Source organism: Syngnathus floridae, chromosome 2 (genome assembly GCF_059516105.1).
Source record: "Syngnathus floridae isolate MCC-2025c chromosome 2, RoL_Sflo_1.0, whole genome shotgun sequence".
NCBI classification, from domain to species: Eukaryota; Metazoa; Chordata; class Actinopteri; order Syngnathiformes; family Syngnathidae; genus Syngnathus; species Syngnathus floridae.
Window position 1 is genome coordinate 18279682 of NC_142414.1, and position 16954 is coordinate 18296635.

A 16954-nucleotide genomic window follows, 5' to 3' on the forward strand; every position below is an offset into this window, starting at 1 on the left:
CATTTTCAGTCGACAGCAAGTAGCAAAATTAGATGGATAAAACCAAGTGGATTTTGATTCTTATTTCAAAAGACAATATTAGTCAGAATGCCGTGTTTTGCCACGTATGTTATGAATTTTTTTTTTTTTTTTACTTGACTTAGCACAAGCATGTTATTTTTTATAGAATAGAATAGAATGCCCTTTATTGTCATTTTACGATGCAATTGTACAATGAATACTGTCTACAGGTTTAATAAAACATGTTGAGCGAGTGGGACTCGAGCTCGACTTGATTGACTATCCATATATTTTTCGACCAGTGTTGCAGAACAAATGCTGCAATTAAATTATACCGCGAATAAAAATTATTTTAAATTGGAGACATCAAGGCATGGACTTGGTTTGGATACTGGTCACGTTTGTTTCAACAAATTTACATTGACGCTTTGAATTTTTTGACTCTGAAACCAGGCTCCTGTGTTTATGAAGTGTTTATTTTGTAAAATTCCATCATGAAATAGTATAGAAGCACATTACAGACCACCCAAACATTCAGTAAAAGAAAACAACAATAGACAAACAAAAGAACTACGTCGGCAAAATGTCCCTGCCAAACAGATTGTGAATGGCTGGGAAAAATCCTTCTCATAATTTATTTATGCTGCTTCAGAAAATGTCCTTTGTATCAATCCTCAAATGTTATGTGTCCTTTTTGTCCCGCCACCCAGACCTCACTGCAAATAATTACAACCAAAAGCCTCAGAGATATTGCATGACTGCAAAGAAATGCCCCTCTGATGTTCTCTGTGTGTCACAACTAATTAAAGTGGGAACAAAATGCTGGCAAAGAAGAACAAGGCCTTTTTCAGAATGTTGCTTCTCCAAGTGAACTTCAACCCTCCGAGGACACACTTGGAAATATGAATTCGGCCACAAGGAACAGTGTGGTAAATATTGTACACCATACTTGATATTCTTCTACTGTGTCATGTTTAAAATGAATTGTGTGTGGCTTTAATGCACAACAGATGTAGGGAAAGATCACATTCCCCATTGCTGCTTGCAACAAAACTACATGTTGTATAAACATCTACAAAAAAAGGCTTGGTTTGTCATTTTTCCCAGCACAGACAAAACCACAAATTCCCGTTACACTCCGCAGTAAAACGGTGAATTTGGCTGAAAGGGAAACCGTTTCTTACGTTGAGTGAAGGAGAACTTGTATCAGATCTGTCAGGTTTTTTTCCAATTAGGTCACAAACGCAAAAAGATTACGTGACATTTTCATACAGATCAAATTGCTCGTTAGCTTAGCTTAGCATAAAACTGGAATTAAATGAACAGAATCAGTTGAGATTCAACATGCCTTGGGGACAACATTTCCTACGGCAAATTATTCATTATACATGTGTACGCATTAGCAAATTAGCATTTGCATTCCCGAACATAAAAAGTCAGCACAAAAGTAGAGGCAGTGGACTTCATTATTTCAGTGGACTTGTAACTCAATAAATAAATACATTTCCAACATGAACATAATTTTGTTTGCATTGAACATGTGGCTATTTCACATATTCAGCTTTAACATGAACTGTTTGGAATATCCTGTACATTACTTTAAATGCACTTTTGATGTGCGGAGATTTACAAAAAAAAAGCATCACAGCTTAGAGGCGTAGCTTGCCTGAGGCAAATTAAGCAAATACATCCTCAACCCTTTATTTAAAATAAAAATATTTTTTTTTGTACAAAATTTTGATTTGAAATTCTATACAGCAAACACATTAAACCCAGTGCAAAGAGAACAATTCATACTTTAATTTCTCCTTCACAGAATTACACACACACTGTATACTATACACAATTAAAGTCTACATCAAATCAGGCGTTCTAAATGTGCTAGCAAGCCAATCAATTAAAAAAGAGAGAATTTTCCTCTTGTAGTATGTAATGTGAAGAAATGAGGCTCATGCTGGGATATAACGTTGCATACTGATCTTACATATTGTGATAGCATGAGCACCGAGTGCCAATGTGAACAGACCATGTGGTTTACAGACCATGAACAAAACATGGCAATAATCACTGGCCTTCTATTATCTGTATTTCCATGTTTTTGTTGTACTTCTTTCACGTTGTGGCCAACTCTGGCTTGTACTTCCCAAGAAAAAGACTAATCCCAGAGCTGATTGAGATCTTGGAATTTGAAAGTTTCCATGATCTACAGAGCTCCATCTTTTTTTTTTTTGCATACAGCTAAACAAGAGAGATGTTTGAGACGACGACTGATTAAAAGGAAAAACTTCCTAATCCGCGCAAGGGTCAGATTTGCCAAAAGACATATTGGCACAGAGTGAGGAAATAAGAAATATATTACAAATCCCGCGCAGGAACAACCCTAAAGCCTTCTTGTAAAACATCCGAATAGTTTGTGGGAGACCTCGGTGGTCCATCCCGGCTTTGTGGCTGAGGCTTTCCCGGAAACACGCACATTGATGTTGGATCGAGTTCTCCTATTAGCTCTCTTTTTCTCCTGAGTTTGGCCTTCAAGCGGCCATTAAATAAGCGCCTTTGATTCATCTAAACCTCATGACCACGAGGTATTTGCCTTTGACCTTGCTAGATGTCCTCCAGTTTAATAGGGAAGTCTTCCAGTTAATTAGTAGTACACGTCAGTGTTGCATTGTCGCAGCACTTGAATTATTAATTTGTACATATCATCGGTGTCGGGCGGAAGCCGCGAAGTGTCAAGATGACAACTTCACAGGAACTTGAAAAAACGCCAGCTTGTTTTGAGTTCCGAGGCACCACTTCATTCAGGTTGAATTATAGCTTATATTGCTATTGCACACTTAGACTACCTAAAAAATGAAATATGCTAAAATAAAAATAAAAACCCGCTGACACTGATTAAAAAAGTTCCCACTGTAAAAAAACACTTTTGAAAACTTCACAAAAGCAAACGACTGTCCTGAGCTGCACTCTTTGCTGGTCCACCTTCTATGCGCTCCCTCCTTTTCTGGCGAAGGCGCGCCCTGAGCGAGTATCCCGGCCGAGGCAACGGGCTCCCCGGCTGAAGCTTAGTAATTAAGTTGCGTTAAAGAGCGGCAGTGTTTGCCTGTGTTCATATGTTTCCAAGTTATTTCCATTGCTTTAAATTGACTAAAATTGCATAATATTTACAGACAAGGTCCATCAGGATTGATTTGTGAAATTTGACCATATTTGGACACAAGAGGTTTCCGCCGGACAGCAATGATATATTTTTTTTTTAGATTTGAAAAGGATTGGGTGTTGTAATCCCTCATTCAAAGAGATGAACAATTGCATTGCATCACAAATGCTAATATGGGGACATTCTTGGCCACCCTGTTGTCAACTAGAAACATCCTAGCACATTGTAGCCCAGGATTCCATGACGAGCCAGTACTTTTTTTTTTTTTTTCTTTCTCAACTGGCGCTTTTTTTCATGTTCCTTTGTGATCATGAAGGTATAAGCAAGGTTAAGAGTTGACCCAACGTGCGAGTTCAACACAAACCATTAACTTTTGAGATGAACGAAACCAGACTCAGGTCCTTCCACACATTTTGGCGTTAGCCAGTGATACATGCACTGTAATAGACAGCACTGCTAGCATCAGAAAGAGCGGATATAAGAGGGCTGACTCCCTCTTCGCTGCCGCCATCTCTGTCAGCACTGCTAACGCCGCCGCTACCACGCCAGATCAGGACTTTGGACCCAACCCCACCTTGTCCATAGGCTTCCTCTCGGTTCCTCGCAGTATTCACATACTGGTCCAATTCATGCCTGTCCACCTCCGACCAGAATTCAGCGGAAGAAGTAGGCCCCATGTGAGCAGCTGAGTCCGCATTGGATGGGTCTGTTATATGCACAGGGGGAAGGAAGGATGAGCATGAAGTTGGGGAGGGCTCAGGAGGAGGTGAAAGCTGGCCCAGGTGAGTCGGGGGGAAAGTGGAGGCTGCGCTGCTGTACATTTGGCCGTAGTAGCTGACAGGAAGGGAGCCTTGGTGGGGTTTGATTGTCTCGTGGAGGCTGATTGAGGGCTGGGGATAGGAGTCATGGGGAGGCGGTGGGCATTTCATGGGACTCCTCAAGGCGATATGGCGGCCTGAGGTTTGCGCTGGGTTCATCCGTGAACCATTTGAAGGAACCGGGCTCATACTGGAAGCCATGTTTGATTCAAGCGAAGCCATTCTGGGATTCCGACCTGCACTCAATGTGTTCGCTCCCACGTTCATTCCTGGACTCGGACTCTGTGCGGACGCACCGTGCATGGAGTTGAGGTGGTTGCCATAGTGATGGCTGTAATGTGGATTATGGTGGTGAGGATGGTGGTAGCTGTTCCAGCCTCCCATTCCTGCATCCTCCTGTGCATGCTGGGGGAAGAAGACTGGTTCATTTGCTCCGTTTTCCAGAACATCCAGAGGGGACATCTCCGGGGTGGGCAGGCCGTAACTCTCCAGTTCCTGGTGCCCCGGTGCCTGGAGGTCCCTGAAGTGGCCCAGAGACGGTAGCAGGTGGTGGGAGTGATGGTTGTGGTGAGACACGTGTCCGTACGGAGAGTTTCCAGAGATCCCTTCTCCACCCAGGGGGACGATGGCATGACCTACGCCATGGCTCTGAGCCAAGCTGTGAAGCAGGAGCCCAGGTTCGACGCGTTTGAGCTTCTTTGTGGTTTTCTTACGCCGAGGCCGGTACTTGTAGTTTGGATGATCCTGGAGATGCTGAAGGCGCAGACGTTCCGCTTCCTCTACAAAGGGACGCTTCTCTGTGGAATTCAGTGCCTTCCACGATTGGCCTGACAGACACGGAGAGTGGAGAGTTAAATTTGATCGCATGATTGATATGCAAGTGACAAGCGGTCGGTTAGGCTGAGAGACTAGAACACTAGTTAAGGCTTCGGGGAAGACGGTGGCTTGGCTTTTGTAAAAATGCACTCTGGCAAAATGAAAAGAAAAAAAAGCGGTGTATCTCAGCAGGAAGTGTGGATTGAACTGCGATCTTCTTGGCAAAATCAGCTGTTTTGTTGACCCACTCATCCGCTCTCTTGCCATCGACCTATCTGTCATCTGATTTCCTCCTTGGCATGCTCACAAAATGACCTGCTTTAACCCTCGCAAAGTACTCACACTACAACCGCCACTGATTAACTGACTTATTGCAGATAGAAAAATAACCCATGATAATTAGTTAACTTGATGGTTGGTAATCATTACTATTATAGTTTGACACTATATCAGCTACACTGAGTAACCAAAAAATGGGAAAAGGCTATATTTATTTATATTTCAATTGAAAATATTCAATGCAACATTTATTATAGTGTGGATAAGTAAAATTATTTATACAAGAGCAAATAAAGTCAAATTTTATACTGACATGTTTTTACTTTATTTTGACGGTTTTAAAAAGTTATATGAAAAGAAGTCATGGTATGTATGAGGATTCCTTCATTCATATGTTTGCTTGAAACAATTTCATTGAAAGCTATGCCCTGCCACAAAGGTGACACCCAACAGTGCACCATATTTCATATGGCGTCCCAACGCCCGGCAAGATCCAATTTGCAGCGGTTTTGTGGTCAAGCCTTTGACTAAACGCTGACATTTATGACATAATGAGCACATGGACGCTGCGCAAAGTTAATTGATGCTCTGCTGTGACGTTTTAAGATAAAGAACCTACACAAAATCTTTATAATGATAGCTGATTATGCTACTTGTCCCATTCAAAACAAAGAAATTATGTATCTATCTATATATATATATATATATATATATATATATAGATACATAATTTCTTTGTATATATATATATACACATTTTAAAACTTGATACAAAAACATATCTAGTTTAATGTCATAACTGAATTGCTAAGATTTGTCATGTCATCTAAACATGCATAAAAAACCCGTATCCTCTATTTGTTGATCGTTAAATCTGAGATGCAGCAAACACCGCCTGTAAACATACAGTACACTTCTTTGCAAAAGTTTAAGTTGAGCATAAAACTTCTTTTACATTAGAAATGCTATAATGATTACATATAATTTATTTGTAATTGCTTGATTAGAATAAAATTAGAAAACACAAATGAACCAGAATGGAATATATGTTTCCAATCAAACACTACCCTAATGCATGCCGTAAAAGTGTAGTTCAAGCATGAATGTTTTGTGGGTCATTTTTTTGTGTTATTTCTTATCTTACACTCGCAGTTATGCTCTCCTGAGTTCCTTAATAATGTGCTCTAAAAAGCACTTTTCACTTCAGGTGAAATGAAACCAGTAAACTCCTGTTATCTAAGAGTATGGAGTAAAAAAAAAAAAAAAAAAAAGTAAATTTTTTTTTACTGTTTTATGAATTGCCTGAACTGAAAAGAATTTACAGAACTGGATGGTATCAGTGAAATTTGAAACATGAATATTCCAAGCAAACTTTTCAGAGACGATCGTTGTCTTACCGAGCATCTTGCTGAGCACAGCGTTGTGCAGGTCCGGGTTCTGCAAAGCGAGTCGTTTCCTCTCATCTTTAGCCCACACCATGAAGGCATTCATGGGCCTCCGGATCCTCTGCTCAGCCCCCACACCTTTGCCATTGCCCGAGACTCCCGCCAGATCTGGACTCTGGCCCCTTTCTGTGAGAAGGCCCCTGGGCTCTGCTCTCCTGCTGCCTCCGTGGTCGCTGGGAGAGCTGCAGTCTCCGGAGATGTTCTGCTCAAAACCCATTTCAAGATCAGAAGCAGGACTTGGGGTCCTTGAGGCCCACGCTGGGTTCACAAGGGACACCTGGCCAGAATGCAGCAGAGCCCCCCGAGACAAGCTGGGCTTGGTTAAATTCATTCCAGAAACGGAATACTTGCTGTCTACTTTGATTTTAGTCCAAGTTGAATTCTGCAAACGTCTGTCTCAGTTTGTTGGTTTGCAAAGATTTGGGGATAAGCGCGCTCGTGTTGATGAAGGGGAGACGGATTGGGAGAGTGTGATGGATTTGGACCACAAATCCCAAGTACAAACATGGAGATCCGATAGGGGCGGGGCAATGGAACGGAAAGCAAAATATTCCTCAGAAGATATTCCACCAAGTTTCTGCTTTTCCCACTGCCCTCGCTTTGAAGCGACTGCTTTGCTGGTTCTGAACTGTCTGACTCACTTGCTCGCATCTGTCCTTCCCGCGAGGAACTTTCAGAACTTGTGGCCGGAGTTCGCCGACCCACGCTGAGCATATTTTTATATGTATATATATATACACACACACACACATACACACACAGTTGCAAGCACACACGCGCACACACCAAAGGCCAATGACACGCACTCATAGATGTGAATTTAACCAATGAGATGCCGGGCAACTAGAAGGGGAGTGGACGAGTGTGTGCTAGCGTGTGTATGTATGCGTGTGAATGTGTGTGTGCTTGAGGAAACGGTGGCGGTCGCAGAGGAGGAAAGAGGGGGAGGCAAAGTTTTTAGGACCACCAGAACTCTTCCAAGCAACCCCCCCATGCCCTGCTTTCCTCCATCCTTCACACACACACACACACACACGCACACGCACACACACTGCCCGCTGTTCAGGGGAGATGTAATCAGAGAGGTTCCATTGTTCCTGCCCAACCGAGAATTGACAGTCTCACACACCTCAGTACACACATTCAAGACACACACACACGCACGCACGCACGCACGCACGCACGCACGCACGCACGCACGCACACACGCACACACACACACACACACACACACACACACACACACACACACGGATGTACAGTATGTGCTTGCAGTGGAACCTGTCAAATGTCTTTGAAGTTGCATGATTTAAAATTCGACCAACACTCCAGCCATTGAAATGTCCATAAAAAGCCAGAACATTTTGCATTTCGCCAACTGAACCCACCACTAGTGCATGGGTGTCAAACACATTTTCGTCACCGCCCGCATTGTTGTTCAGGTTTCTCTCAGAGGGCCGTTATGCCTGCGAAACCTCAATGTTTAAGGACCCCATCATTTCAAGTGAGTATAAAAATGGATTTTGTCAAATAAAAAAACTTGCAATATATATTATTCATTCACTTTAGAATGAGGGGCACTTGAACCTGTATGGGCCTCAAATATACAGAATAAAAAAAATGCGGTAAATACTCTGCATGCGTTCCGAATCGACAGTGCATGTGATTAGTGACTGAGGTTTCGATGCAACAACAACAGGCATTATTATGGTTGCAATTTGTAGATGGCATTATCACTTATGTTGCTTCCACATGTGTCTGTCACTGGCTCGCAACCTCGCAAAAATATATTGATGATGACAGCCTTTGCATAAGTCTGCTGACAATGTTAAGGTCTGTTACTGGCGGTGCTCCCGCGGGTTTCTCGGATGTCATTGGGGGTCAAGTGCACGGTACAACAGCTACAGAGGCCAAGAAAGGCTTTGCTGCTACAAATCTACCCAGATGAAGGTATCAAACCACCTGTTCTGCAAGCGTAAACAAGTCGGTATTTCCGACATGAGTCTTCCACAGCCAGTCAGATTAAACAAAAGCTACCCGGATAAAGTTCAGCCTCACTCTGACCCGAATCGTCCGACGTGTCAGATTTTTGGACAAGCAGAAACAAAGACGGCAGGACGTCATCTCTAAACCGGATCGGGATGGAGGACAGAAGTTTATACAGCTACAGCTTAAGAACATGAAAAACGACTTAAAATGTAAAGCAAAACACTTGGATGAAATTTATTATTTCATTTTCAGTGATTCTATAAATATATATAATGACCATTGGCAGTTCTAGCAAGAATGACGCTGTGAGCCGCTAGTAAAAAAAAATTAACTGGGCACGAAACTTTTGACATTTCCATTTCCTTCGTGCACTTGAGAATGAACACGTTAGCATAGCATGCTCACACCAACTTTAGAATTTACACACGGTACCAAATTAATGACCTCAGTTTGCTGTTTTAGAACAATAAGAAATGTATTCTATAATTTAACATCACAAATGAAAGTACGTTGATTTGTAAGGAATTAAAGTTGGAGATGATACTAAACTTTGAAAATACAATTCTACAGATGTGGGGGACTTGAGTCATCTTATGTTGCTATTTTAGGACTTGCAATTTGCTTGGCAAAAAGAAAACAAAGGACTCAACTTAGCTCAATCAGTCCGTCAGTCTTCATCATTAACTGGCACTCTGATGAATTACAACCAATTGGGTTTAATTATGGAACAAATTTAAAAAGGGTGTTTTGGGTTGACTGGACACTATTCTGTCCGTTGAATCAGTTGAATGAAGCTTCCACTTCATATACACACTCACACACATATCTCAATATATCTTATATGACACTGAAAATGTCAAAATATTGCTTTTTATGTCATCGAGAGACCACTCAAGTTGAATATGGCAGGATATGTGTGTGTGTCTGCCATGGACACTCCCTCAGCCTTCCCCACAATGAAATGGCGAACGCACACACACATATGGCTCCAGGGGGTGCTGCAGTGGCGTCTCGCAGCCTCCTGCTTGACCACCAGGAAGCACCCCTCCTAACAGATGCTGTGTATGTGTGTGTGTGTGTGTTTTCAGAAACATAGTCTCAGCATTTCACGAGTGCACGTCGTTTTTTTTATTTTAATTTTTTCCCCTTTTAAATTATAAATCTGCACAGTCATCTTTAAAACCACACAAATAAGAACTTTCTAACTGAGTATAAGTATGCTACAGTATTGTTCAGGTGTCAGGGGAATTTTAGATAATGCTGAGCAAACACTTTAAAATGATTGATAGTTGAATAAACGACTCTCCTTTGACTTTTGGCTTCAAAAATAGCCATCCATCAATTATAATAATATAATGGGACATTTAGATAATTTTCACCATCCTAAGATCACACTGAGGGAAACAGTAATACCACCACAAATATTAGTTTGACACCTCGCATTTATCGGGTGTCCTTGCTAACATACATGTTTCTTGTGTCAAGTTAAGACAGACTTTGTAACATATTGTGTTGAAGCAAATATAAGTGTGTGTGTGTGTGTGTCTGTGTGCGAGATGGAACCACACCTTTGCGTCAAGGAAATTTGGCATCAACTGTAGACTTGGTGGCTAGAGACGAGACAGAATCAAGGAGGGAGGACGAAGCAGAAAGCCAGTAAGTGCTGATACAACCCCCCCACCCACACACTCACCCACACACACTGACACAGACACACACACACGGACATGGGGACACAATGGCATCGCCAAGCAGGCGTGTTTACTTGTGTGAGTGTGAACGTGTTTATGTGTGGGAGAGGTCATGTTCACACACACGTCTATTTTTGAATGCACTGAGTGAGGGAAGTGTGTGTGATGATGGATTGAGACACACAAATACACACTTCCAGCGCAGGTCGCCACGGGAATCCCCCGACACTATCACCCACTGACACATGCGCATTGTTCTGCAGTGGAACCTCCTACAGTCACAAACGAGCGTATAAACAAGTTCACCGCTGTTTGACGAAACTAAAGTGTAAAAATGTTTGCACTTGGGAGTAGGAAGACATTTGCGTCACGATAGTATCACCTACTGGTGTTTCTTAGGTACTGATGCGTGCCGCATGCGTTTTTTGGTTTGTGGTTGCCTTGTTTGTTACTCAATGCTAGTTATGAAACGGGAAAAAACATCTACTAACTCACCAATCTGATTGTCACTTTATTGTTATTTACAAAAGATTGGTAATTGAATTGTATTGCTCATTGCCAGTGACGTGCGGTGAGGTTCATGACTGGGGTGGGGTGGGGTGGGGGGGTGACGTCAGTGCCCCCCCGGTCAAATTTGTCCGGCAGCTAACCGTGTCACAAAAAAGGTTGGGGAACGCTGGTCCAGTGCGGCTTATTCATTATTTAATTTGACCCATTTTAATTCAAATCTCATATCAGCAGTCGTCACACATAAAAACACTCAATAAAGCACATGGAATCAAAAACTTGTTTTCGATCGTGCGTACCTCTCAGTTCCGAAGTCCCGTTGTCCGAATCTAACCTTTTAACTCCGGAGTTGCTCTTCCTTTACTGATGACCTCCTGCTTCGACCGAAAATCCATCGTTGAAGATCGTTTGGATATGTAATCCTCCACTGTAAAACGAAATGTAAAAACGAAAAAAAAAAAAAAACGAATGTAAAACGAAACAAATGGACGACCGCTCCTCAGTTCACTAAATTTGAACTGGAGATCTCTTATTCTACAGGTAGGCGCATGAAGCATCGCGTGATCACTAGCACCACCTGCACGGCTGGAGAACCTTTTTTCGCAGCCTGCGTAAGGTCTCTTTGTTCATCTAAAAAAAACACGACGTTACAGACAGATGACAAAAAACACAATATATTATATACATCAGCTTAACTACCGAAATTAGTTAATATAGCCACAGTATCTGAAAACTTAAACAGCGACATAAAGACGGAGGGCAGTTATGTCTAACTTTATAGCCTGTCAACACAGGCAGCCGTGCGATTACGCAATCCTCAGAGGAGGCTAGACAGGAAGTTGGCTCCTCCGAGCGAATCGACTTCGGTTTTAAAATAACTATAAAAATTCTGCGATTTTGGTTCAAAATGATACAAAACTATTGAAATTAAAAGGAAAACGACTTTATAATGTAAACAACTGAATTTGTTTTTCCCCTTTTCATGATGGCAAGGGAAGCGTAGATTTCCAATTTTCACGTTTGACTACAGTGATCCCTCGTTACTTCGCGTTTCGTTTATCGCGGCCTCACTACATCGCGGATTTTTTTCCAAAATTAAAAAAAACATTTAAAAGTCCAAATTAAACTTCTAAATTGAGGAAATATGTGTCTAACCTTTAGGACAATGTAGTATTGCTCCAAATGTTCGTTTACATTCCCGTAGAAGTCAGTTTTCGCGCGTTAGCACGATCGCGAATTAGCATCTTTCAGCTAACTTGTTAGCCTGTTTTTTGGAACCAATTATCCGCGGTAAACGAGGGATTACTGTATTATTTTTAATGGTTAGGAATCACATCTTTAGATAAGAATCTACTACCAATTAACATCGCAACTGGCAAACATTGTCACATTGTGTCGTCTTATCTTAGTTTAATTTCTGTGAGGAAATACGTGGTGACTCTTTTGTATTGAACACAGATGTGGATGGAGTAGCTCACGTAGGCATCGAAACGGCGGCGGCAGGCGTGTAACATTTCATGTATTCGCTCTTTGTTTCACAGACAAACTGTAGCCTGTTTAGTCTGCACATGTCCACTTATCGTTCATTTCACCAACTTTGTCCTCTGGACTCGACTTTCTGTAAACTCCCTACATTTCTCACTCCTGTTTAGTTTCCGTCGCCACGCGAATATCTGTGGCCCATCGAGCGAGCGTTTCCGAACAAGAAGAGAAAGCGAGATTGGAGCGAGGAGGTGGGATATGTTGGATTGTTCGCTACTACGACGGCAGCGGGCTGGGAGGTGAAGTCTTGTTTTTTTTTTCTCTTTGTGGTGTGCCAGTCACGTCTATTTTTTTCTTTTGTGGTCAGCCTGTGGGAACTGCTGAATGAGATGGAGTGATTCCTCAAGTCAATGCTATCAGGCTGAGACACGCTCAAACAGTGGTGTGGGGTGCAGAGGACACCGGGGAGCAGGATGGGCTGACTGTGGGCTCGGCAAGCTGCAAGGAACGTCATCTTGATAAGAGCCTAAAGCAACAATCAGACAACAGAGCGACCCAATCTAGCCTTTACTGACTAACTCGACTTTTTATTCTTTACACAAGAACCTCTAACCTCTTTTCTAGTTATACAAATAGAAATATTTTCCAGAGGTAAACTATTATCATCATAAAACAAAATACAAATAAATGCAAAATACATAAACTGTTAAAGGACCCAGATAAGAGATTGACAAGGGAGCTTTATTGAGAATGAGAGATAACCGTGTATTTCTATAGTGTATCAATATTTCCATCATGTTACTGTTACTCGCTGTATTGTGAATAGGACCATTCAACCAAGACTAAGGATAATATGAAGAATCAAAACAGCATAAAAAAATCTGAATGATATTGTCTGTGCATTGGTAAGGTATCAGCCTGCTAAATTGATCATATCGATTATTGCTTGATAAATGGGGCTGACACAAGTGGCAGAGTTTTGAGTTACTCCGTGGGTGTTCAGTTGTAAATTCAAAAGAACTTACTTCTATGTCCTATGAGTCATCTGAAAATAAATAAAAAATGATTTTCCATGCAGCTGTATAAAGATTCTACAGTACATAGCTATTTAACTAAATAGGCTGACAAACCTATACAAATGCGAGACTTAGTCTCTAAACCGCACTTTTTTTTTTTTGGATAGTTATCCTGCTCAGACCTAAAGTTGTGTACCAGATGACCGAGGGTGATACATCAAGATTTAGTATTCAGTGGTTTTCATTGGATGAAGGCGAGACGGGAAAAATCCCGGGAATCTATCTTTAATTGTTTCGTCATGTCACATGTATGTAGGTGGTCTCGCAAGATATTCCAGTGAGCTCTTTACATGCTGTGGCTAATTTAACGCATTATGACTTATGGCCTACCACTTCCCAAATCATACACTTTGTTTTTATTTCAGTTTCCTCCTTTAAAAGCATCTTGCGGTTAGATTCACTTGGAATAATCCATTATGTTTTGGTCACATTTACAGTATAATTTCGGTTAGAGCAGTAAATAATAACGCCATGTTACAAACCAGATGGCGGAATGTTCGTTAGAACACATGAAAGAATTTGCCTCCAAGCGCAAATTGCTTGTGACATTTGGACAAAAAGACAAAATGTTCCAGCTCCACGAACGCCGCCGGTAGTGTCAACGTATTGACAACATAACCACAGCAGCATGAGGACCTCCAAAACATGACATCAGTCAAACAAGTGAATGAAGCATGATAGTTTCACTTGAAGTACGGATATGTTTACGTTCCAACAAGAAATATTAACCGTTGTTGTAGTTTTATAGTGATTTCACCGCGAACAATTTACAACACATTTACTTAAAACCGTTGAATAAAAAACACACACAATGACAAATAAAGAAAAGTTTCAGGACTGCAGCAAACGGTGAAAGCTTTCCAGGAGGTATCTGGCCTACAGAAAATTACCCCAAGAGTACAGCGAAGATTAATCCTGATAAACACATCTTCTCAGAAAAAGAACATTAGTAAGTAACATGCTGGGGCTGTTTTGATCCTTCGGGACCTGGACGACTTGCTGTGGTTGATAGGGCCATGAATTCTGCTCTCTTCCATAAAATTTGTTCCTAACCTCAAGCCGAAGCTCACTTGAATTCTTCAGCAGAATATCGATCAAAAACACACCAAGCAAGTCAACTTGCAAGCATGAACAAAACAAAACGAAAACTTTAGAGTGGCCTAGTCAAAGTATGGACTTGAATCCAAGTGAAATGCTCAAAAGGCTATCCATACTTGAAAGCCCTCCAGTTTTGTGCTGAATTCAAGCAATTTGGTGGGAAAAAGTAGGCCAAAATATCACCATATTGATGTGAAAGATTCATTGCCAGTTATAAAAAATAGTTAAGTTCAGTTGTTGCTGCTGACCCAATGAGTTATCAAGTTTGGGGCAAGTACTTTTTTTAGATAAATAAAATCAGTTTGAAAACGGCATTTTGAGTTACGCTGTTGTAATATTTACAGTTGTTTGATGGCCTTAAACATTAAATTCTTCTTTAACTTTACTATAATCCATTTGTGTTTTGGCTGAAGTTAAATATTTTTATTTTTAAAGACTTTTAGAATCAGAAGACAAATTATGTGAAGACCAATTATCAATTTAGTTGCCCTCTGTTTTTGTTTTACTATTAGCAGTTGTTTATTTATTTTGGATTTATATTTCTTCTGCAGGAGACTACCTAAGGCCCTACTTTTTCTCTCATGCCAAGTGATTGAGGGGGATGAATGCTATGTTCAACGTTTCATCCTGTTTGGGCAGAGTTTTTAAACCTTCGCTTGGATTACAAACCTCAGTTAGGAAGTGAATCTATCTATTTTTTCTGACACTTGTTCCTTATTAGTGTCACATATAAGAGGAAGTCTATCCTACTTTGGGCAAGTGGTGGGAAACACTGTGGACTCGGCGCCACTTAGTCGCAATGAGTCTACTTATATTAGTTGTCATATTAACGCAATTGAGAAGGAACACATCTTCTCATCGTTGAAAGATGACTTCCCAATCAGCTTTCAGCTTTGGTGAAAGCAGAGTTGACTGAGGACAACAAACAAGTGACAGCGAACTCAGAGGCTCCGGTTCAGTCACCACACACTTGGCACACAAGTTTTCTTGTGGTTGCTGCAACTATGCAGACTATGTCAAAAATGGTGTGTGCGTGTGTGTGTGTGAGGTCTATAAGACTTGCATGCAAGTGCTCATGTTTGTGACCCCACACTGAGTCTATAATGTTTATGTTGATGTCAGTGGTTTTGTATCACTCTTATTACGTCTGTCTGTCTACAAAATACAGGAAAAAAAATCTGGACCGCTTGCCAGACATCACAGGGGACACAAACATCCACCATTGCCCTCCCCCACACCCCCCCACACGCACACACGCACCCAGCCACACATACATACGCATTATTTTGCACAAAAAGCCGGTTTTGGGAATGCAGGAGGAATGTGGATGGATGAATAGACTTTCTAAATTATATTTATTAAAAAAATTAAACAGAGGAGGAGCCATTAAAAACAGCTGACATGAGCATTGTGTCTGGAAAAAAACAGACATACAGTACATACAAGGAATAATCTCATAAGTGTCTTTGAGTGAAAGAGGGTGAGCGCACTATCGACAATTACACACATTTTCTGCATCCGACTATTGTCCTGCCGCACTTTGTTCGCGCAGTGTAAATACACTTACAAGCTGGCACACGTAAAACGTGCAGCGCTTGCGCTGACGGAGTTTATACAAACCTATAGAGTGTGTGCGTGTGTGTGTTTGCGCTCGTGTGCACGTTTTGTAGAAGAAAGGCAGTTTCTGGGAATTGTGCTGCTGCCGCACTGACGGCTAACTGCAGGGTGGATCGTGTGCGCGCGCGCGCGTATGTTTTCTTTTTTCAAACATGCAGAGAGATTAGAGCAGGTTTTCAACACCGCAGGTCCCTCAAATCACACCCCCTCATTTGACCTATATGCAACGTTGCTTGCTAACATACACACTCGAACACGATAATGAGGGCAGGCATGCTGAAAAGGGACAAAGCCTGTTACTTCAAGACGAAGCTGATTGAAAGTGACAAAAACTTACCAGAGCTACCGCATGGCAAATGTGCAGTGCAACCTCTAAGGTCAAACGCAATTTATTCCGGGATGTTGGTCACCTTTCGATTTGTTCATACCTAAAAAGAATTTTCCCATAGAAAATAATGTGTGTGTCTAGTATGATGTTATGCTTGAATGCTACGCTGCTCCATGTTTTTTGCTGAAGCTAGAGAAAACAGTCGACAGAAAGTGTGCAACAAACCAAAGTCAGGGGTTGATGTTGAGACGTCTGTGTTTTGTTACCTGCAGTGACTTGAGGAGAGGTCTGGCCAACAAGCTGGTTGTGTGACATCCAGACTGAAATTGCTGGACACATTTACAATCATCGAGGAAGAATGCAGCCCACAATAGGTAGAAAGGCTCCATCCATCCTCCAGAGAGGACACTTCCCATCTGACATCATGAACACAAGCCGCTGAATAGACTGGGGGGCAGGCGGCGGTGTGGTTTGGGTGGAGGACAATTCCTGGTGCCCAGGTTTTGCTCCAGCGGCGGCACATTAAAGACAGCAGACACTTCCTGCTTGGGTGACTCAATTGCAGAGACTCCATAGATCTCGTTGAAGTAGAGAAGCACTTCCTGGCGTCAGAGGTGACTTTGAATGACTCCATAGATCACAGGGAAAGTC

The 16954-nt window shown here is 41.7% G+C and overlaps 1 protein-coding gene and 1 long non-coding RNA gene across 6 annotated transcripts; one reads left to right on the plus strand and one right to left on the minus strand.

Annotated features, from left to right (window-relative positions):
• Positions 1-466: 466 nt before the first annotated feature.
• Positions 467-11138, minus strand: LOC148402365 (transcription factor Sox-18-like). 4 transcript variants are annotated; one of them, XM_088400516.1, is made up of 3 exons: positions 11037-11138; positions 6468-6717; positions 467-4802 (listed from the first exon to the last, which is right to left on the minus strand). In XM_088400516.1, exons 2-3 carry the CDS (start codon positions 6559-6561, stop codon positions 3577-3579), a joined length of 1320 nt encoding a protein of 439 aa, XP_088256642.1. In that variant the 5' UTR covers positions 6562-6717; positions 11037-11138; the 3' UTR covers positions 467-3576. The 4 variants fall into 4 exon arrangements, with proteins under 4 accessions (XP_088256642.1, XP_088256636.1, XP_088256628.1 ...); XM_088400510.1 differs by having other exon boundaries at positions 11002-11131; XM_088400502.1 differs by lacking the exon at positions 11037-11138 and having other exon boundaries at positions 467-4633; positions 4703-4802; positions 6468-7297.
• On the plus strand, positions 10126-13563 carry LOC148402366 (uncharacterized). 2 transcript variants are annotated; one of them, XR_015863429.1, is made up of 3 exons: positions 10126-10160; positions 12355-12483; positions 12552-13563. It is a non-coding gene; the product is annotated as an uncharacterized LOC148402366 (long non-coding RNA). The 2 variants fall into 2 exon arrangements; XR_015863430.1 differs by lacking the exon at positions 10126-10160 and adding an exon at positions 11534-11653.
• The last annotated feature ends 3391 nt before the right edge of the window (positions 13564-16954 follow it).